The following is a 23246-nucleotide window of genomic DNA, read 5'->3' on the forward strand; positions in this document are numbered from 1 at the left end:
GACAGAGAAAAGAGAAGAGAAAAAACCCACTGTGATCAAATAATTTGGTAACTTACATTTCAACCTGAATTATGAAGATGGAAACTTAATGTGGGCAATAAAGTAAAGTAAGTGATGAGAGAAATTTAACCAGTTTTGATAAATTTTTTCACCATCTATGCTATTGCACATTTATTCAGTGGACTTCTTTTCTTCTTAAAGTATAACAGCGGTTAAAATGTTTCAGAAGATAAAACTTCTGCTCTTACCATTTGTTTCTGTTGTCCATCCTTTCCCATCCATCTTCCTGAAGAGAGCCGATCCACATGATCCTGATCTAGAACACACAGTGATGCCAGGGCCAGCCAGAGCTGTTCAAGGGAACAGGGACGTGAGTGAATATTAATTAGGGGAAATGGCAAGTTCTGTGTAATTCCTGAAAGGTCAGTACAGTGTCCTGCTTACTTACCTTGAATAACATCGAGCACAGTGCCATGTATGCTCAACAAGGCATTTTTATAGTAAGTTTTGTTAACAAGGCCATATACATTTTTGTCTCTCTCAGAGCACCTTGTATTTATTGTGCCTCAATAAGTATTTCTTATTTAATGAAAATTCAGAAATCGTTTCACATTAAGCTTTCCTATATTTTGCTTTTACAAAAAGTGTAGATTTTTAATTTTAAGTGATGGTGACAAAATAGGTTGTAAATTACTGGTAAAATATTAAGTTATATTCAAATTAAGGTCTAAAGGGAAGTATACAATATATTCTAGAAAGTTACCATCACACACGGTTAAATAAGAAATGGTGTGTGCCTCAAGTGGTTATGCTTTAGTCATCTAGAAAATACATGTATACGAATACCTCATTTCTTATGATTCTTGATAAATAAGAGATAGTTTTATTTTCTTCCTCTTTTTCTTTTTTTAGAATGATAACTACCCTCTTTTATACATACGATGCTTTGTTTGTAAGGGACTTTTCCATACAATGAGTCTGTGAAGCAGGAAACAGATGTAATATTATTTTCAGCTTTTTTTTTGATATAAGCAATTTGTTAATAGTCGAGGCCAGTGAGGTTTTTAACTTCTTCTTGGACACACCCACAGTGAGACCCCCTGCAGCCCGTAGTCTTGGTGTGCTGCCCCTGGACCGGGAGACCCCAGAAGTGCCGGAGCCCACGATGTGCCCGAATCTTCTTCAGTCGCTCTACATCTTCACTGGCCAGAACCTGGCAATACTTTCCATCCTTTGCATCCTTCGGTCTGTTGAGAAACTAGTCTGGAATCCTGTATTGCTGCGGATTCCCCACGATGGTGACCACACGCTCCAGCTCATCTTCAGTGAGCTCAGCAGCCCTCCCGGTGAGGTCAATGACTGCTTTCCTCAGTACTTCATGGGCGTATCTTCGACCCACACCCCTGATGGCTGTGACTGCAAAAGCTATTTTCCGCCATCTATCAACGTTGGTGCTGAGTACTCTCAAAATGTGCTGCGGCTTCTCGCGGATTAGAGACACGGCTACAAATGTGGTGTGAGAGCCTTACGTGTTGGCAGTGACGCCACTTCCGGGAGGGGGCTTTCAAAAGGCTAACTCTCAGCTCCGTCGTTTCCATCGTGCACTTTTAGGTCCCGTCCGTTCCGGAAATGAAGCCTCACTGAAGTCGAAGCCCGGAGCAGGCAGCGTGCCGAGGCCGGTTTCCAAAAGCGGGGTCAAGCGAACGACCCTGGGGATTGGCGGAACGATTTTCACACGCATGCTTTTGGCTCATGGCGTCATTCTTGCGCCTCTCTGGCGGGAGAGGACCGACCCGTTTCTACAGACACCTGGCGGAAGTAGCCGAGGGGGCGGGGCAACGGCGGCAGGGATGGCAGCCCCGTAGGTAATGCTGCTGGCCACACCTCGGACACGGACGAGGAGCGGAATGTCCTAATTTCCAACTTTTACAATGAAGTAAACCAAAGGTCAAAGTAGTAAAGTGACTCGTCTGCGGTCTCAAGTGAGTGGAGCCAGGGCCCACATGCAGGGTCTCCTCGCCGCACCAGCCTAGCTCACTTATCCCCCCGCCCCCGAAAAAATAAATTCATTTAAGCCTAAGTGATATAAAGGATCGGTGTAGTGTCGGCGCTCACTAACTTTCTCGGCATTTTCTCCTCTTGTTAAGAGAAGGTAAGTGGGAAGATGGATCATGCGGCCAAATCTGAACATTTCCTCCTAGCAAGGCCAATGTCTCATTTAGGGTCTGATAATCAGAAGCAAAACAGGCCACTAAGAACGATCAGAACCCCGGAAGAAGCCGCGGCCGTTCTCTTCTCTCCGAGGAGGGGGCTTCACTTTCAGATCTTTAGGAACATGGGCTGCAAATAGTTTTACCTTGGATACCTCTAACCAATACACACGCCGGTGTTGGTTCGTATAGTGTTTATGGCAAACAGAAGCACACGGTATCACAGTAGCATAGTTTTTAGAACTATAAATATCATGAAAATTCCTTGGGATTAGAGTCTTGGTTCCCTTCCTCCCTTGCTATGGGATGCACTGAATGTCTCTTCCCTCTCCATAAGAAAAAATAATATGGAGACTATTAAAGAAATGCTAAATGTTTAATCTGACTGCTTTGGTTGTTTCCATCAGCATCCTAAGCTCCTTTGTCCTTTCTCATCAGCTGGTGATGCAGAGGCACAATTTAGATAGGTGTCCGCTCTCACAGAGCTTACGGTTCAAACAGACAGTAGGGTACTGGTTACTGTGGAGAAATTTTTCTTAGACAGGGACGCTGTCTGGTAGGACCAAGTGTAAAACCCAGAACTAAGTACTGCATACAGTGATGATGAATCTGAGAAAAGTTTAGCAATGGAATAACCAAGCATTATAGAAAAAAAATGCCTAAGTAATCTGTTTTATGACAATTAGTATAAACTTTTCATCCAAAAAAACCCCCTTATACATAAGGCAAGAATGAAGTGATACAAAACAGTTATAACTTTGAACTATGATTCTATAACAGTCATACTGATGTCATGATTAGAAACAAATCTAGTTCAATATACTTTGAACTAGTGATGAAGTATTTATCTGTGCCCCCCTCCAAAATTTTAAATTTTAAAAATGAATGATTAGATAAAATCTGGCTCAAATCCATCACTCAAAAAGTACATATTATGATGCATATAGATCCAATAATAATGATACCTCCTCTTCATCATCAAAATCCACATTGATAGAGAGTTTTAAGGTTTACAAAACACTTTCCTTGCAACAATCCCGTGAGGTAGGTAGTACAAGTGTTTGTATTTCCAGACACCTACAGGCGAGGAAAGTGAGGTTGAGAAGTTACACGATTTGTTCACGGTCATGCACATAGTCTGCGTAAGCCCAGGAACTGAAACAAAGTCTGTAGACTACAAGTTCAACCTTTTTCTCACTACATCATAATTGCTTCTCAAATGAAAAACAATAAAACCGAAACATCAAGTCTTACCCTGGTTGTGGCAATACATCTCACTGGAGATCTATATTCTTCTTCCATTTTTGTCAAGGCGATGATGGTTTCTGCAATGGCATTTTTGGTAACACGGGACCATGCTTCAGATAGATGACCCTATTGAACAGGACAAGATATTTTTAGGAGATAGGCAGATATAAAAAGATTAGCTTAGTCATACTGGTAAGTAACAGCAAAGCAAACTATCTTGAATCAAGTTAGCTCTTTCAAATGCAATTAACTTCTGACACTGTACGTGCTGTGCAGTTTGAGATCAAGGGGCAAAGATTTCTGAAAAAAAGTCTATTCTAAAAGAAAAAATTACTATTCTGACCCTAGAGCAGTAAACAAAAGTTTAAAGTTTTATTTCTCTTCCTTCTAATGATTTCACAGGTATTTCTTTGTAGACACTGATAAATACAGAATGGAAACACTAACCCAGTCATGCTTTAGAAAATGCATTTTAAGAAAACTCTTAGCTAATGAGCTAATTTAATAGTTCTTCTGATGAAAGGCCCTTTTAGGAAACTAAGGGTCTACATATATTTAAAGTTATTTCTCAAGAATATACAAAACTTGCTATCATAAGTCTAAATTGTTTCCATCTCATGAGCACTCTGAAAAAAATCCCATTCTACCAAAACAAACAAGACAAGCTATTTATGGTATTTAGAAGAGAAGGCTGCTAAAAATGCACCTTCCACCTGAATCTTACCCAATCCCCATTCAATTTTCTCCTAGTCTGGAAGGTCTTTTTAGCCCAGAGCAAGCAAATCTCTCATTTCTTTTTTTGCTTATGTATCATTTGCCCATTTCAGTTGTTTGGCAATTTAGTCATGTATTGTCTAGTAACATCTGCTGTACTGACAAGTTATTTATTGCTTGAATTATTTAATTTTTCATGATTATGCTTTGTTTTCCCAAGCCCGTAAGCTCTTTGAGGACAGGAACCATGTCTTATTTCTGTTTTTTTTTGATTAGCAGTGTCCTTTGCACAGAGCAGGCACTCAATTGATATTTAATTGGTTCTTATGTTGATAATTTTAAGGTTAAGATACTTTCTCAGTTTCTCACTTGGCTTATTATACAGCTGGTATTTAGGCTGGTGAACCCTTGCCAAAGTGGTTCTCAGCAGCTAAAAGTCTGCGGTATTTCTCTGTTCTGATTGTAAGCAGCAACTAATGAGTAGCAAATTGAAACGTGAGAGTGATCTTTAAAAAAACCACCATCTAAATAGCAGGCTGAATTAAATTCTTAAAAGGCTGCAGCTGCTGAAAGCAATAGCCGAACAAATGGGTGAGTCAACTAATATACTGCATTGGTTTTTGTTTTTACTCATTTGTTCATTAACTCAACTAAAAGTTTATTTAGGTCCCACAGTGTAAAGTGTCCTATGATAGACACTGGGGAAGATACAAAGATAAATAATACATGGCTCCGTATAATACTGTAATATCAACTGAAGGTAAGCAATGATGAGTCTCAAGAAGTGCTTTTAACTATTGACAAGAGGGAGAGTTACAGTAGTGGATAGTATTGTAGAGACAGGTATAGCTCTTCAACCTCTGCCTCCATTAAACTATATGAACTTAGGAGTTTATGTCCCCACTTAAACCATTACCCGGAATTCAGCTTCCATTGCTGCACTCTGCAAACATTAGTGGAACATTAGCTACATGGTGGACTGTGCAACCCAGCATGGTCTGTCTGTCTATATTAGCTTCCCAGTATCCTCTGAATGCAAAATTAACTGATGGTCAAAGGCCAAGTTTCTTTAGGTCATTATCTATTAACCATCATCTTCCCTCCCTTGACATCTTTACCAGAGGGACATAGCACATAGTTCTGAGAGTTGAGGCAGATAAATAGCAATGTGCCACAAAAAAAAAAGTGCATCAAAATTAGAAATAATGCCTTATGTGAGAGGGTTTTGTTTTTAAAATCAGGGAAGTGCTAAATCCTTTTAAACAAAATCTGGGTAAAAAATATTCTGTTGTTTTAAACTTAGATACATTAAATAATATGATGAAAGAAACAATTCTGCAGAGAGATGAAGTGATTTAATAACTTTCCAACCCTTGTAACAATTCTGAAAGCAGTTTCATTTGAAAATTTGGCAGAATTCTCACAGAAGGAATAAATTTAATACTAACCACAAGCATATTACATCTGATATATGGAAATGTTGGCACCTTAAGGAACACATGAAAATAGTTTACTTATTGTGTGGAATACTGCCACTGATGAAATTAAGGATAGTTTGACAGACTGAAGAAGTAACATTTAGCATAATATTATAAAAGCACTTTAATTTATTGTAACATGCAAAAAAAAATCACCACAAGGATGACCCCTTCCTCAAAATTCTGCAGAATAAATTCTTTATTTTGGCTAATCACACTCTTAGGTCTCACCAGTAGAATTCTCAGGAGAATGAAAACTTACTGCTGCCATGTCCTTTATAAGTTTAATAATGATCTCTGAAATCTGGGTGGGAGTTGAGCCCTTCATCCACCAATGGCTTTCACCTCGTCGAATATAACTACAGGAGATAATTAAAAATATTTTATCAAAACAATGTACAATAGTAATCATAAATGACTGAAAAATCCGAAGAGTCAAGGTTTTATCATCTAGCTTAAATGACCTCAGAAGTCAGTTTGTGCACTGCTCATTTTGCAATAAACTCATTTGGCACAGAAATAAACAGGATATTTCATTTGGCAGAGGTGAAGACAGGAGAGTTAAGGAGAACAAGTTCTGAATTTGGAGGCAGAGGATTGATTTCAATTCTCAGATTTGATATGATTAAATCCTGCGGATCTGTTTCCCCTTCTATAAAATGACTTCAGAGTTGCCTTTTAGCTAAAAATACAAGATCTTAAGGATCAGATTTTATCTTTTAAATTTAAATGTAAGAAAAGACTTTAAACACAGCTCTATGGAGTGTACTGAGAAAACTTACCATATAGTTAATCTCATTAATTCTCATATTATCCTTAAGAAAATGGTAGCAGTAACTGGCAAACAAATTTTTAGGACATGAAAACTTGAAAGAAAGGAAAAATGATTTATCTAAGAAAAATGAGTGAATTAATAATGTGAATACAGACCACTGAATTATAGAACAACAGAATGGGAAGAGACCTTAGAGGTCCTCTAGTTTGACTTGGTCATTTTCAGCTTGCCCAAAGTAAAACATTTAATTCTTTGACTAGAAACTAGCTGTATTTTGAATTCCCAAATAGAGGGTCACTTCACTTATTGGTTTAAATATTGAATAACTCTCACCAACCTGGAATTGAAAATCATTGGAAGGGTAACTGTTGTAACTCCTTTCCCTGCAGCAGTGCCAGCTGTTCCTGTGATGGTAGTTCCTTTGGCCTTTAACTGTACTGTGAGGGCTTTGGCTATGCATCCCAGGAACATATCCAAGATACCTAGTTTATTCCAGTCTCCTTTTTCTGTTGAATGAATTATATCACTAATATCAGCTGGTGGAAGGGACTTCACGCCTATGATGCTGGCCAGGCGATTAGGAGTCACTTCAGGCAAAACCCGTCTTAGCAAAGAGGTCACCTAGTAGCAAATCATAAGAGTAGTTCAAAGCAATATGCATCAGAGGAGGCATCTTCATCACTGGGTTGTGAATCAGCATTTTCTTTACTATAGATGGCATGTTCCCATGCTTCAATGGATTCAAATCAAAAGCTCATGTTATCAAACTTGAATTTTTACTTTCCTAAAGGTAAAGCTGTTATCACTAGAAAAGATTCAAGGACATACAACATACAAAAAAAACCCCATGTCTTTTGTGGCAGGATTAGAGTAGGCTTATGTATTAAGTTAACATCAAACATAAAAAAAATATACTTTACTTGTTCAAAGCCTCAACTGTGTCATGAAAGCATGTAATTAAAATGAGACCAAAAAGCCTAATCTACTTTTAAAGCCTTAATGTAATTTCCTTGGAGTAATGTAGTTGAATGATTGTTACCTGTCTCTGCACTCTAGGGGAGGCTGTGTGCAGCAATGAAAAAAGATCTTGAAGAAGAGTTAGTTGCTGAGCAAGGTACTGTCGACCCACATTGGACCCACTCAATGCTAGGACCATGGAGAGCAGTTCAAAGCAATATGCATCAGAGGAGGCATCTTCATCATTGGGCTGAGAATTAGCATTCTCCTTGCTGGAAATTGCATGTTCCCACTCTTCACGTACTCGGGTGGCTTCCATTCTAATGGCCTGGACTATATGGGCACATACCTACGTAAACCAGAAGGCAGTCCATCAGACAGAAATTTAAAAAAAATCACATTTTTGGGATAATGTGCATCCTGTAAATACATGAAAAAGAACTGACAATCCATTTCACTCATTCTGCCAAACAACTCTCTACTATATCTATCCCATTTTTATGGTATGTATTAATACCACCTGTGGTAAATAATTTTGAATAATAAAATTTTCTTCACTTTCTGGACTTTTGATATATTAAGATTACAAATTTTAAATTCAAGCAAAACACTAATAGGGTAATTATCAATTTATGGACTACCAATGCTTTCTCTTTGAGGTTAGGGCCACTTCAAATTTTTATTAATAGATATCTTTTGCTTTTACATCAGTTTCATTTCTAAATCTATCCATCCCACACCCAGAAAGCCATATCTTGTCACAAATAAAAGAGGGGAAAAAATAAAGCAGCTTAGGAAAACTAATAGATGAGCTGAGTCTGACAGCATATGCAGTATTCCACACAATGGAGGAAAGTACATACTCTTGCCCCTTCAGGGCTCAACTTGGTCATTCTAATTCTATACCCTTCGGTTTTAACTTTTTTCCCACTGTTGTTACTTGTACTGATATTGTTGTAGTGACTGTGTATACTGTTTTCCTGGTAGTGTTTACATGATTTTGTATCAGATCATATATGCCTTCTTATCTGTCTGTGGCTTCCTTCAAGTTTCAGTTAAATGCCTGGCACTTCTTCATGTCAGTGGCTTCCCTCTGGGGTTATCTTCAATTGATCCTGCATACATCCTGATTGTACACAGCTGTTTTTATGTTATTGGTTTCCCTTCACCCCCATTAGATTGTGAGCTCTCTAAGGGCAAGGACTGGAGGAAAAACTGGAAATGAGGCAAAACTGAAATAAGGCTTTCAGATTATTGATGGCGTTTCGTTTGTTCATTCTATCAAGGTACTTTAACAACATGGGCAATGAATGAAGAGCTAACAATTTCTGTTAACTATTTTCCTAAGGCAATGAAGTTTTGAAGTTTATTAGCAATGATGGTTATATGGGAGCCTAAAATGTAAAACAGAGGTTAGATAGGAAATGTATTCTGCAATAGCTGTTCATTTGAAGCAGAAAAATTAGCATGTACAACATGAAACTTCTTTAAAGCCATGACAAGGATGTCAAAAAGGCCTGCCATCCTTCTTTATTTTTGGAGCCACTAAGTGCAGGATGGAAGAGAAAGTGCTCTTTCGACTAATTTATTTTCTCTTCTTCATGACATCATCAGTACTCTAACAATCTCTTTTTTCTTTTGGTTATGAACTTAATCACCAAAAATCACAAATACAAAGAAGACAAAAAAGATGGTAAATGAAACAGCATACTTCTGTTCTGCATAGCTTTTTGAAAGTGGAAATGCTGTTTGTATCCCTATCGAAATTTTTTTTGTTTTCTTTTATATTTTTTTTGATTAATTCCTTTTCTACCATCATAATCTTTTTTTTGTCTTATCTTTTCAAAAATTTTTTTTGGTTACATATTAAGTTCTGGACTGTCTCCCTCCCTCCCTCCGTCCCCATGCCACACTAGAGAAAGCCACCATTTCTCTGTCTCTCACACACACGTGTATGTATATATTCAAAAACATATATACACATATATATGTATATGTGTGAATGTATGTATGTATATATTTGTATGCAAAACCATACTATGCATACTTATATGTTGTTTGTGGTTGATTTGAATATTTATAATATTCAGAATAGCTTAGTCATTCATGGTTAATCTTAGAACAGTATTGTTGTAAAATGTATACAGTGTTCTCCTGGTTCTGCTCTTTTCACTCTTCATTATTTTGTGTAAGTCTTTCCATGTTTTTCTAAAATCAACCTGGTCATAATTTCTTATAAGCTGGTAGTATTCCATCACGATCCTATAGCACAGCTTGTTCAGCCATTCCGCGATTGATGGGCATCCCCTCAATTTCCAGCTCTTTGCCACCACAAAGAGAGCTGCCATAAATATTTAGATCAGAGAGGTTCTTTTCCTTTTCCCCTGATCACCTTGGGAAACAAATCTAATAGTGGTATTACTGGTCAAAAGGTATACACAGCTTTATAACTCTTTTGACATCATTGGATCAGTTCTCGGTTCCACCAACAGTGCATTAATGTTCCAATTTATCCACATCCCCTCCAACATTTGTTGTTTCCTCTTTCTATCATTTTAGCCAATCTGATAGGTAAGACATGAAAACTCTAAGACTATAGATTGCAAAGAAGGTGCCAAATGACACTGAGAGAGGGAGTTTTCTCACCTAGGAGATGTGTTTATCATTGAAATCACAGGTGCAGTCCTTATCCCCAATGACTAAATAGGGCTTTAAGGTTTGGAAAACACTTTAAATACATGATTTCATTTGTTCCCTATAGGAACATTCTGAAATAGGTACTGTAGGTATTGTGATGTATTATTATTACTATCATATAGAGTAGGAAACAGAGTTTTAGTAACTTGCCTGAGGTCACATAACCAGTAACAGCTAGAACTAGAATATGAATCCACAACTTGCTGACTCCAAGTCTAGCAGTCTTTCTACTCTACAACAGTCAGAGAAGAAGTAGTTCTACATCACATTTTGCAGGAAACTGAAGGTTAACTATGTAAGTGATCCATTCTGGAATTTTCCCTGAAAATTGGCCTGTAATTTATAGGCTGTTCTGTTCTCTTTTTTGAAAATCAAGACATCCTTTGCTTTTCTCTAACCTGGTGCTACTTCTGCCATTTTCTGTGATCTTTGAAGTATCAGTAAGAGTGTCTTAGCAATCATATCTGTCAGTTCTTTCACTACCCAAACATGTAGTTCATCTAGGCCAGGTAACCTGAGCTCATCAAACACAGCCGAGTTTTACTACTAGCTCCTTTGTAGGATCCTCTCTTCTGTGAACTTCTGTTATTGTACTTTGTCTTTATTAACACAAATAATACATAGGTGTTTTCTCCCTTTCCCAATATTTTTGGTTGGAAGCTCTTTAGATTCGCAAAACAATAAGCAAATATTTTTTTTTACCAGCCTTTGTTGGATGTGCTTCATTCTTGGACAGGCAATCTATTCATCCTCATTATTTTCAGTTGTGGTTTCCCTCTGCCACAGCCTCTGCAACCTCCTTTCTAAATTTAATAAACTTGCCTTCCTCTTAAACCTAGGTAACACAGTGGATAAAGTACTTGCCCTGTCAGGAAGATCTGAGTTCAAATCTGGTCTCAGACACTTACTAGTTGTGTGACCTCAGGCAAGTCATTCAGCCTTTGCCTCGGTTTCAAAAACTGTAAAATGGGGATAATAACAGCACTGACCTCACAAGGTTAGTGAGGATTAACTGAGATAACATTTGTAAGCCACTTGCCATAGGTCCTGGAACATAGCACTTAATTAATGTTTTTCCTTTGCTTTCCTTCCTTTCCATTTTCTTGTATTCATGGAAACCTGGCTTTCTCCACTTGATACTATATCCCCTGTCACCATCTCCAGTACATCCATGATTTCTCGCACACTAGGGCAGGAGGAGAAGTAGGCATATTCCTTCCTCTTCACTGCCAGTTCCAGAGTTCCCCTCTGACATCATTGCTCAGCAAGTTCTCTTTTGAGGTTCACTTCACCCAGAGATATCATCACATCTGGATGTCAGTGGCAGTTATCTACTGACCAATAAATCAGTAAGTACTTTGTTTACAATGTGCCAGGCACTGGGGCCACCAGGTCATTCTACCTCTTAAGGCACTCAGTCAGTACCTTTCCATGCCCCTTTTTTTTCAACCTATGAGAGGGGTGGACTAGGTCTCTGAGATCCTTTCCAGCACTAGTCCCATGATTTTCCTGGATACTCTTCCCTCTATTGCTCTTTCCTGGTTCTCTTCCTGCCTGCCTGACCAATTATTTTAGGATTGTTGTCCATGTCTTGCCCCCCAACTGTGTGTTTTCCCAAAGCTTTGCCCTGGGACCTCTTTTCTTCTTTCTTTCACTGGCCTCATTTGCTTATATGGACTCAATTATCATCTCTGTGCAGAACTATCTATCCAGTTCTAGCTTCTCCCCTGAGCAATAAATCTGACACTACCAATGGTATATAGGTCCCAGTAAAATGTAAGCTTTTTGAAGGCAGGGACTATTTTTTCATTTCGTTTTTTATATCCACATTGCCTAGCACAGGAGGCTTGAGAACACAGTAGGTGTTTAATAAATGCTTGCTGGATTGTTCTTAACATAATAGGCACTTCACAAATGTTTGTAGACTGAATGATTCACTGCTAAACTCCTTTTAAAGTCTGTCTATATTTGATGCCTCCACTTATTCATTCCCATTGTTCAGTTTTGTTAGCTCCTGCGAGCAGAGGACAGTCTTTTCTTCTGGCCAGCTAAATGACGAGTTCTAAGTGTTCAGCTGCTTTTGGCTCAAAGATTTTTTTTTTTCCCCTTCCAGGTTTATAGGGGCCTCGGCTGGTAGAGAACGCTGGACATTCAACATCTGGCTAATGGAGTTATTACTGTAGTAATTCAATTGAGTAAACCAACCTGCTTTTGTAAATTTGTTAGCTTACTCCTACTGAATATGATTCCAACCATGTGTTCTTTCAGGTCAGCATCTGATGTTGCCTTTATGGGAAAACAAAGCAAAACAAAAAACAAAACAAATTATCTTCAAAATGGATTCGTCTGACATTTCAAATTATTTTCAATAAAAGTTAGTGAATTTTCAAAAAAGCACAGTGACTTCAAATTGAGGTAGGTGAGAGAAAGCAAATAGATAAAACTTTAGGCTGTTTTGTTTTTCACTCTGAAAGTTGTGAGAAATTGAGAAGGTAACAGACAAGACGTCCCAAACTTTAAAAAAATTTTATTTTCAAAATTTTGCCCAGGGCAATCACAGAAGTTCAAGACCAGAACAGTATACTGTAGGTACCAGCTATTATTTTTTTTTTCATGAAGCCTTTTCTATCTGCTTCAACTACCAACGATTCTTTTCCATCTACGAAGTCCAGTTTTGAGTAGTTTTATCTTTTACTTCGGGCAACCTGACAGTGGAGAAAGTACTTGGCATTTGGAATTGAGAAGGTCTGGCTTAGATTTTTGCCTTAGACACAGTAGCTTTTGTGACCCTTGGGAGTCACTTAATCACCATATGCTTCAGGTAAATCCAAAGTACTTAACTGCTCAGTCCTGGAGGGATTGTATGTGTTGAAGAGCATTCCCATTCCAGGAGTTCCTCACATTAACAAAACCATAGATTCTTCACATATCACCTATTTAATTATTTTATTTTTTATTGTACTCCAGTTGCTTTTTGTATACATCTTGGCTTCTAAACATTGTAATATAAGCTCCCTGAAGGCTAAGATTTTCTTACTTTTGAATATCTTATTTTCTATGGTGCTTTCCATCCCTGCATACCAAATCACTGACTAGATGTAATAAATCCTGATTGTATGACAATTTTTGCATTTAACTCTTCCTCTCTATATTGCTGAAACCCTTCTCATTCTGACCCTTGTCACTTCTGGTCAGGACTATTGCAACAGACTCTTAACTTGTCTCTGATTTCAGGGCACTTCCTTCCCTGAAATAATCTTTCTAATGCATTAAGTCTTACTGACCAGGTCACTCCCTTTTTAGAGTCTTCACTGGCCTTCTGTAGTCTCCAAGGTAAATTATGAACATCTCAGCCTGGCATGAAAGGTCCACTCCAATTGAGTACACATTCTCTTTCATGTATTCTAGACCTAGACCAATGGCATCTAGCCATTTCCCGACTTTATCCTGCCTTCTTCTATTTCTGTGCATTGCAACAATTTGTATTCCCAAAACTGACAGTATGCTTGCTCCTCATCTCAGGTGAGGCTGGACTCAGGGCTGCCTCTTTCATCAAACACTGTTTGATATTTCCTACTGAAAGTGACTTCTCTTTCCCCTTATCACCTATTACTACACATTATACTTATCTATGTATATGATACAGTTCTATTAGAATGTAAGTTAAAGGGAGAGAATATGTCAATTTTCATCTTTACCTCCTTGGTGCTTAGCAAAAAGCCTTGCACACATTAGGCATGTCCTGTTGGCCTGAACTGGATGAATTTGAATTTTTAAAGCCTCCTCCTGGCTTATTATATAGGGAGGAAATGGATGAACGTGTTAATTTAAATTATTAAATTAAATGAACCAGCAAATTATGTGGTTTTACACATTTTTTTGGATTAAGGATAACAGACCAAGGTAAGTACACTTCTTGGACAAAGTAAAGTTTGCATCAATTCAAAATACTAGATTAAATTCTGCTACCCCGCCCTCCCCTTTTTGCTAGATTTAATTTCTGTTGTAGGAAAAAGTATAATTCTTGTAAAAGATACATAGAAAGCTTGTATGACATGATCTTTAAAAATGATCTTAAAAGTTAATCCTGAGATCTTAAAATAGAAAGAGTTAGGGCAACATGTTCTAACTTGGGAGAAGCTACAAACTGACCAAATTGAAATAAGAGTAAAGTGGGAAAAGGGAGAAAAGGAAAGAAAGATTTGAAGAATACAACTAAATACATTGTGTACTTTTTCCTCTCCTTCAGGTGAAGACAGAAGTGTTTTTTCCTCTTGTTCTGGTGTAGGTTCAGCATCTCCTGAGATAAGTTTTCCAAATACCTGATAGGAGTGAAAGAAATATTAGAAATTACTACAAAAAAACCCCAGGAAACCTCTTTGGAGATAATACTATCAAATCTGTTATCCTACAAGAATTCCACTATTTAGAATTCCAATTCAAAACAGTACCAAATAGCTACAAAAATTTTCAAACAGCCATGTACTTATTTCTTTTACCTTTTATACAGAAGTCACCTTGTTGGTTGTCTATAGCCTTTGTTAAAAGAACATCTAAAGACATGGAGCTACTCCTTCCTGAACGCTTGTTTCAAGTACGATCTCTACAAAGATGATTCCTGAGAATGGTTTTTCTATTCCTGACCTCTCCTTTGGGCACCTGGCTTTCATCTCTCCCTGCCCCCAACGTGTAGGCATGTAACCTGCAACTCTTACTCAGCGTATGCAAAACCAAACTTCACCTTTCCCCCTTTCTTCCAATTCTACTATTTCAATCAGTGGCATGGCTATTCATCCATTTTTGAAAAATGCGACACTATGATGCTACCCTTGACTCTTCCCTCTCTTTCACCTTACATGAATGAAGCATTTATATCCAATTAATTACCATGTCCTGGAAATTCTACTGAGCACAAGGACAAAGTTAATCTTGAATCCCTGCCTCCCAGAGAGGAATTCACTAAGCAGAATGATCCCTAAATCAAGCTGTCTAGTACAAAAGGAATATTTCTGGGACACCTCTAGCCTTGGGGGTTGCCTCAAGAGTAATTCCATGTTTAAGTTTAGGGAGCTGACCTTTTAGAGATAAAGTGAAGTAGGTGAGCATCTTCCCCTTGGAAATAGAAAAGGATCTCCTAAATGAGGCTTGTGACTGGAGAAGGAAAAAGAGCTTAGACTCACAAGGAACAGAACACCTATATTTTGCTTTACACTACTACTATGAGTTATTCAGACAGTGCAGGTCCAATAAGGGGCAGAGTGGGCGGGGGGGTGAAGGAGGAGGCCACAAGGTGTTTGTCTTCTAGGAGGAGTCTAAACTACAGGGTGGGGCTACAAGGCTGGAAGGGATTCGGTAGTGCCATATGGGAAAGAGGGATGCCAAGGTGTTGCTAAGCTGTTCCCTTTTCAGAGCAGCTTTTGAATTACTGTGACTGTCTTATGTGTAGTGGGTATGTTTATGAACTCCTAAAAATCCTTTATACTTTTTGCATTTGCTATGAAGAGAAATAAAGGCTGACCTCTACATAATATGCACTTATTACCTTGAGTATATAAACAGGTGCTAGGGACTCTGTAGCCTCATTTGTGGAACTCAAGACACCATCTATACATGAACTACATACAGCTTTTCCCAGGTAAACACCGGAAGGGAGCAAAAGAACCAAAAGAGTGTGATTACTTCCCCAGACTAGAAATGCTTTGTAGAAACTCAGAGCTTGGGGGGAACAAAGGGACACGAGTTATAACTATTTAATATTCACTCATTTGTATACATATTGAATACACGGTAAGTTACAAAAGTCTGTCCTGGGCTCCCTTCTCTCCTCTCTTCACAATTAGTCTCTAGTTAACCCCATTCAAATATTATCTACATGCAGAGAGAGCTATATATCCAGCTTTACTGTCTCTTCTACAGTCTCTCACCATTAAAAGCCTAATGAATTCTGAAATAGATACTGTGTACGCATTTCAAATTCAACATATAAAACAGAACTCGTTATCTTTCTCCCCAAACTCACTCCTTTTTCCAAAGCTCCATTTATTTTCAAGGCACTCCTACTTCTTTAGTCTCCCAGGTTTGCAACTTTGCAGTCATCCTTGACTTTTCACTCTCTCTCACCTCACTTACTGAATCAGTTCTTAAATCTTATTAGATGTAGCTCCACAATATTTTTCACATCCATTCCCTTCTTTCCACTTACATGGCCACCATGCCAGTTCTGGCCCTAACTTTTACAATAACTCCTAATTGGTGACCTTGGACTTTCTCTATGATCTCTAATTTGTTCTCCACACAGCTGCCAAAGTGGTATTTATAACATATGGGTCTGACCATGTCATTGTTCTGCTCCATAAACTCTAGTGGCTCCCAATTATCTTTTTGTTTGTTTGTTTTTTTGGAGGGGGAGGGCAGGGCAATTGGGGTCAAGTGACTTGCCCAAGGTCACACTGCTAGTAAGTGTGTCAAGTGCCTGAGGCCAGATCTGAACTCAGATCCTCCTGACTTCAGGGCTGGTGCTCTACTCACTGCACCACCTAGCTGCCCCTGCTCCCAATTATCTTTAAGATCAAATGCAAAATCTTCTGTTTCATGTTTAAAGCTCTTCACAGGTTGGTTCCAACTCACCTTATGCTACATTACTCTCCCTTCATGTTCTCTTCAATCCACCAAAACTGGGCATCTTACTGTTTTCTCACACATGACATTTATATTTTCATGTCATTTTGTCCATTAGGATATAAATTCCAGTAAGGCAGGGGCTGTTTTAATTTTGTCTTTGTACCTCCTCAGAAAGTATTAATAAATGTTTGTTAATTGGTTGCTTCTTTCTGCTGATCTTGATGCAAATGTTTCCCATCATGCTTCCCCCTGCTGGTTTCTAGATAGGGCCATGTCCCAATTCCTCTCAAAACCTTTCACTGGATTTTTACTGCTTACCAAGTAAAGATCAAGCTCTTCTGCCCAACATTTCAAAGTGGTGCTGTTTTTCCCCTTTCCCACCTCATTCACAGTGTTCCTGTCATATGGCCTCCTGCATGTGCTCATGTCTCCCCAATTCCAGGCCTCTGCCATTCTTTGTGCCTAGAATGCCATTTCTTCCCTTCTCTGTCTGATGAATTCCTTCCTGGCCTTCCAATACTAATTCAAATACTCTCTTTTCCATTTCTCCATCCCACTCTGCCACTACTGACTGATAAGGATGCACTTCACATAACACTTTGTTTTGTAACTCTTTAATACAATTGACAATGTGCAATACTGGTTACTGTTTGTATCTGAGTAGGATATTAGACTGTAAGCTACATGAGCAGAAGATGTGTGTCATATAGAAAATTTCCATCCCATAGGAGTCAGCACAGTGCTTTCCACTCACTAAGTATATAATGAATGTGTGCTGAATTGCTAGAATCAGTACCTACAGCATCCTGGGACACCTACAGCCAGTTGTGTGCTATAATATGGTATTTACATCCAAGATTGAAAAAGACAAAGGAGAAGAACAAATAAAAAGGGAGAGGCATTGAAGGTTGTGAAAAGTAAAGAGGATATGGTCCACATTTGCAGTTAGGCATCCATACTCTGTTTTGCTAATTATGCCTTCTTACTTTATGCATTGCCATAGTTTTAAAAACTGAAAAGGAGGAGGAAAATGACAAATAATCCAAAGATAATTGGAAAAAATGTATAAAGATAAATGGGGCCAGCAAGGTGGTATAGAAGATAGAGCACTAAGCCTGGCATCAGGAAGACCTGGGTTCAAATCCAGCCTCAGACACTTACTAGCTTTGGGGACTTCTGTTTGCCTCAGTTTCTTCATCTGTAAAATGGGGATAACCATAATAGTATTTACCTGCCAGGATTGCTGTGAAGATCAAATGAGATAACTGTAGAGCACTTACCTGAGTGCCTGGCACATAATAAGCACTATGTAAATGTTAGTTATTATTATTGTTATGTTAGCATGGTGGGCTTAAGCAGACTGCAGCATGTTCCTAAGCATAACTTGTGTGCAAGAAAGATATTAAAACTACTAGATTCTGATATGGATAGAAGAGGAGTAAAGAGTCTCATATAATGAGACTGAGTGGCAACAAACTGAACATAGAATTATCTTTGAGATGCTAAATTAAGAGGGAATCCTCTCATGTGCTGAGTAGATCTTTTATGGAAGCGTTATCATAAATATGGACAAGAACCACAGAGAATCAGAAGGTGTGGAGGGCTCATACCCTACAGTGGTTGGAATTAAAGTATCAAAGTGAGTCAGACTACACTCAAAATAATTATCCTTAATTTCTCTCTCCTTTGCCCTACATATCAACCAGATTTAAAATCTTGCTAATTCTATCTCCTGATGTCCAACCCTTTCTCTTCATTTACAAAGACATCACCTTATTTAGTCTAGTCATGCCCCCAAATTGGTCTCCCTGATTCAAGGGTCTCCTTTCAATTTATCTTCCATACAGCTGTCAAAGCGGTTTTATTCCGTGGGGTTTTTCCTTTGATCATGCCATTCTGCTACTCAATAATCTCCAATGGCTCCCTATTATCCGAGCTTAAAAATTAGATTCTTCTGTTTGGCTTTTAAAGCCCTTCACAACCAGTCCCCAACCTATCTTTTCAGACTTCTTATATACTATTACCTACTGTACAGTCTAGCCAAATTCGCTTTCACTCTGTTCCTCAAACATGGCACTCTATTTTTCCCCTGTGTTTTTGTTCTGGTGGTTCTCCCTAAATAGAATGTGCACTCACTCCTCAGAGAACTACTTATTTCCTTCAAGATGCAGCTCAAGCCCCACCATCACAAAACCTTTCCTAATCCTTCCCGGTTCCCAGTTCCTTCCCTCCCTTTTTATTTTATATTAACCTGTAAATGCTTCTTCTACTACAAAGTAGTCACTTCTTAACTGTTCCTTGATTATACCAATCAAGGATATGTGACCATGATAACATACCTGGGAAGTAATAAGTCTGAATACTCGTAGAGTCTCTGCTTCACAGTTTCTTTGCTGGGCCACACTAGCTGAGATCTGACCTGCAATTTTAGTGCTTTCTCCATCTTTCCAGCCCAGGACTTTAACTTGTCGAACTCTCAATGTGTTCTCTGGGCCCTTCAATTCAATTTTTACGATGTGGTTATCCCCACCTGGAAGTTCACTTGTCACCCAACCAATGTGCCTGGAATCTAGGTCAACCTGGAAGCAGAGAACAGAGATATGACTGAAATCAGTCAAGATCACTGCCTACATCAGAACCTTAGAAATACATGTACAAATTGCCCAAGTGCTACCATTAAAAGTAATTACAACTGCAAGTAGAACACATGAGATCAATAAGGCTTTCCTTTGTTTAAGTGAGTTTGACAGTAAGATTTCAATAACTACTTTGTTATTTAAATTGCCATTTGCACCAATACTATTCTAATTGGTATTTTCAATTTTCGTAAGAGTAATGACTAAAAACTAAGATAATCTCACTTAACTAGGAGTATTTTCTCAAGATTAACAAAATTTGACACCCCATCCAGATGATTTATTACCATCATCATTTGCTCATTTTAGAACAATACCACATTATTCTATTATTAAAAAAAACAAAGGGTCAATTTCCCATACAGTGTTGGAAAATTGAAGAATGGGTGCCTGGATTGGAGTTCGCCAGTATAGAGGTGCCCCTTAGGTCTCCCCTGACCCACCATCTATTAAAAGGTAGAATTTCACTTTCAATTACCTGTTTGATTCTGCACAGATCTTCTACTGCTTTGCCAGCCAAGAAAGTCATTGCGGTCACTTTATTCTGAAACAGACAAGAAAGACATTTAAACACTACTTTCATCATGTAATTTCTGTCCTCAAGAACCTATGATGTTATCCTACTGCCTACCACATTCCCCCTCTGTCTCCCTCTTCTATGAAACCTTCTAATAACTTTGACCTTCTCCAAGGAATTACTGCACTTAGACCTTCTATCACATCATTTAACACTTGATAATGCTGTTCCTAATAGAAGTGTGCCATTCTAAAATGCTATGTTAATGTTGACTTCTTTAATAATATTCTAAGATCTTTGAGAGCACAGAAACCGCTGTAAACCTTCTGGTATGCCCTAGAGCACCTAGAAAAGTGAAGACCACAATACAGGCCCTAAACACTGGCTGAGTGAGTTTCCCCTTCCTTTCAATTCCATATTTATGAAATGAATGGCTGCTTTCACCATTCTATTTCTCAGCCCCCAGTTCCATATCTCTAACGGCTTGATGGATATTTCTACTTATGTATCTTGTCATCTATAACTCAATATGCCTAAAACCAAATTTATTATCTCCTTCCTTCTGAAATGAGACTATTGTTCTAACAAAACCATGGTATTTCAGAAGTGGAAGGTGGCTTAGATGACGGCAGTGAGGTCCAGTAAGGTAAAAGGAAAGAACTATTCTATTTCTTTTAGTGTTACCATTATTTCCACTGGAAGCATTATAAATGTTAGTTGCTGAATCTGTCACTTTTGTTACCTACCTCTATCTTACCCCTTAAATCACTGGTTTTTATTTGCTTTTTTTTCATCTCTCCCTTCCTTACCATTCCTACTGCTCATATTATCTCATGCCTTCATGATTTCAAAAGCCTCTTCACTCTTTTCCTGTTGCCCAGTCTCTCTAATGTTCCAAATATATTATATTATGTATACCACTGCTGGATGGATCTTCCTTGAATATCACTTTGAAAATGTCACTCTTGTGCAAAAAAACTTAATTATCCCAAGGTTTACAGAACAAATATCAGCTGTTTAGCCTTGGATTTAAGGTCTTCCATGATTTGGCCCGAACCTATCTTCCTAGCCTTATCAAATATCTCCATAAAGCCAAACTTTCCACTCATTGTTCCTTAAACATACTTTATGAAATTGCTCATTACTTCTGCTTAATGAGAATGCTATCCCTGCTCTTACTTGCCTATTTAAATTTTACCAATCCTTCACGTACTGACTCTACTTAAGCCTACCTATTCCACCAATCCTTCCCTGAACACCCCTTGGCGAATAACTTTCCTGAAAATCCTGTAACACTGAACTGTAATTAATCATATGTATTTTACAGGTACTTTTAGTATTGTTAGTTAGATGGCATCTTTATTGGTCTTACCTAGTGAATATACATTAAGTTCCTTAGGAGAAGGAACTATTATCATATCCTTTTAAAAATTAGTATTCATTTATCTTAATTTTTATTACCTCTATTTCCCAACGTATTCTTCCCTCTACTGTCCATCTTAGACTTTCTCATAACTACAATAAAACTTGTTGTGAGAGACTCAGTAAGAACTGGTTGACTACTGACTATGCTAAACCACACAAAGATGGCTTGTGTTTATATTATAAATCAATACTGATCCAATTCCATAAGAAGTGAGCCACTTTCCTAGGAAGACAGTCCTAGGTGACATTATTTTTACTAAACTCAGAACTATTAATCTAAGACTTCCTAGTAAACTGAATTTTTTCTCCCCTCTAAGAAATAAGCTTTTGTATATAACATCACTTTTACTAAACAGAGAAGTTTCCATATAAGATTTTCACATATGTAAAATATTGAAAAATATACAATATTGAGAAATAAAAACAGTTCTGTTTTTTACCCCAAGGTCTCTTGAATTGTCTACATGAACAGAAACATAACGAGCATTGATTCCTTTTACACAATTGATTGTGATATTCTTAGTTTTGTTTTTATCCTCATCTCCCGATTCCCAAAATGTTTCGGTTGATCCATCTGTCAAACTGCCAATCATGGCAGGTCTGCTTGATGTTTTTATGTCTACAATGCTGGTTAGGTCTTTTAAACATATTACTATACATGATTCCTATGAGAAAGAAATATAAATAATTAGAATATTCAGAACGAAATCTCCCAAAAGCATAATATAAAGACTTCTAATAAGAGGAAAAACACTGATTAAGCTGGAATCAAATTGTTCAAGATCAGTTCTGGTTCCTAGTTAACAATACTTTTGAAAGACATTATGTTGAACATGAAAATCTTTCATAACGCTAGGAATGAAGAATTAGGAGCTTTAATTCCTCTTTTATGCTTAATGGTTTAGAAAAAGGTTAATAGTTTTCCTAACAGCTTCCTCTGAAAGTCAAAGAGGAAGAGTGGAGGGTTTAAGAAAGTGGAAGGGACCTTTTTTCTTCCAAATTAATGTCTTACATTTGTATTGCATTTAGGAGTTACAGATATAATGTTAACCATATCACTGGATTATTATAAAAGCCCTATGAAGCAATTAGCAAAAATAAAACTTACACTCACATGTGCATATATGTAGATGTACACAGGACACATACATATACAGTTTTTCTATGATATATACATCATAATACAAAAATTTAACACATGTCATACAATCTATATGAGTGTATATGTATCTGTATCTCTATCTCTAAAGAGTAATTCAAGTTCAGAGTGGTTGAGTACACCTCTTTGCCCTTCAGCCACTTCAGCCTCTCAGAGGAAGCCTTTCCTGATTCTACCCAATTCCTTACTGTCCAAGGTCATATAGCTATTATTGGGCAGAACTGGAGTTTTGAAGCCAGGACTTCTCACTACAGGTCTAACACTCCTTCTGCTACACTATGCTTTTGTACAAAGTGGTAGCTCCTTAAAATTGTGAAAATTTAAAGACCCACCTGACTCATAGCTTCAAAGCCAGATTGTATACTGATGCTAAAACTTTCTTCACTATCTCCATCATCAGATTTAGAAAGAATATTGTTAATATGATGAAAAACATTGCTCTGATGGAGGAACTGATGGTCTGATTGCTTGAATTTGAGACTCCAGCATCTAAAAGAATATAAACAACATCAGATTATTTTTTATGACAGGTATTACAATGCCAAGAAAATCTTGAAAAAGCCTTGTAAATATATTTATGCAATATGTTAAAATAAAACAAAATTTAAAGTTCTAAATAAGCAAGTGACAATGAAAAAGGATAAGGATATAATTATAGTCATTAAGGAGGATATATCAGAATTATTTGGTTGGAGCAAGGGTAAAGGGAAATTATGAGAAAAACAGAAAACACAACTCCATTTAAAAATAGAGGGACTGGGCATATGGAATTTGAGGCCATAAAAAGGTTGTACTGAAATTATGTATTC

General features: G+C 37.7%; 1 protein-coding gene and 1 pseudogene across 1 annotated transcript in view; both read right to left on the bottom strand.

Annotated features, from left to right (window-relative positions):
• The window catches only part of MYCBP2 (MYC binding protein 2), a 342008-nt gene that overhangs the window by 15295 nt on the left and 303467 nt on the right, over positions 1 to 23246 (bottom strand). The window contains exons 64-74 of the mRNA XM_036754198.1: positions 22770 to 22926; positions 21719 to 21943; positions 19815 to 19880; positions 19040 to 19279; positions 14303 to 14401; positions 12285 to 12365; positions 7465 to 7731; positions 6763 to 7046; positions 5913 to 6009; positions 3465 to 3584; positions 249 to 350 (exon numbers count right to left, since the gene is read on the bottom strand). Of these exons, the coding sequence (XP_036610093.1) occupies positions 249 to 350; positions 3465 to 3584; positions 5913 to 6009; positions 6763 to 7046; positions 7465 to 7731; positions 12285 to 12365; positions 14303 to 14401; positions 19040 to 19279; positions 19815 to 19880; positions 21719 to 21943; positions 22770 to 22926 (1738 nt within the window). The remainder of the gene's footprint in view (positions 1 to 248; positions 351 to 3464; positions 3585 to 5912; positions 6010 to 6762; positions 7047 to 7464; positions 7732 to 12284; positions 12366 to 14302; positions 14402 to 19039; positions 19280 to 19814; positions 19881 to 21718; positions 21944 to 22769; positions 22927 to 23246) is intronic.
• LOC118845974 lies at positions 931 to 1741 on the bottom strand (annotated as a pseudogene).

Source organism: Trichosurus vulpecula, chromosome 4 (assembly GCF_011100635.1).
Source record: "Trichosurus vulpecula isolate mTriVul1 chromosome 4, mTriVul1.pri, whole genome shotgun sequence".
NCBI classification, from domain to species: Eukaryota; Metazoa; Chordata; class Mammalia; order Diprotodontia; family Phalangeridae; genus Trichosurus; species Trichosurus vulpecula.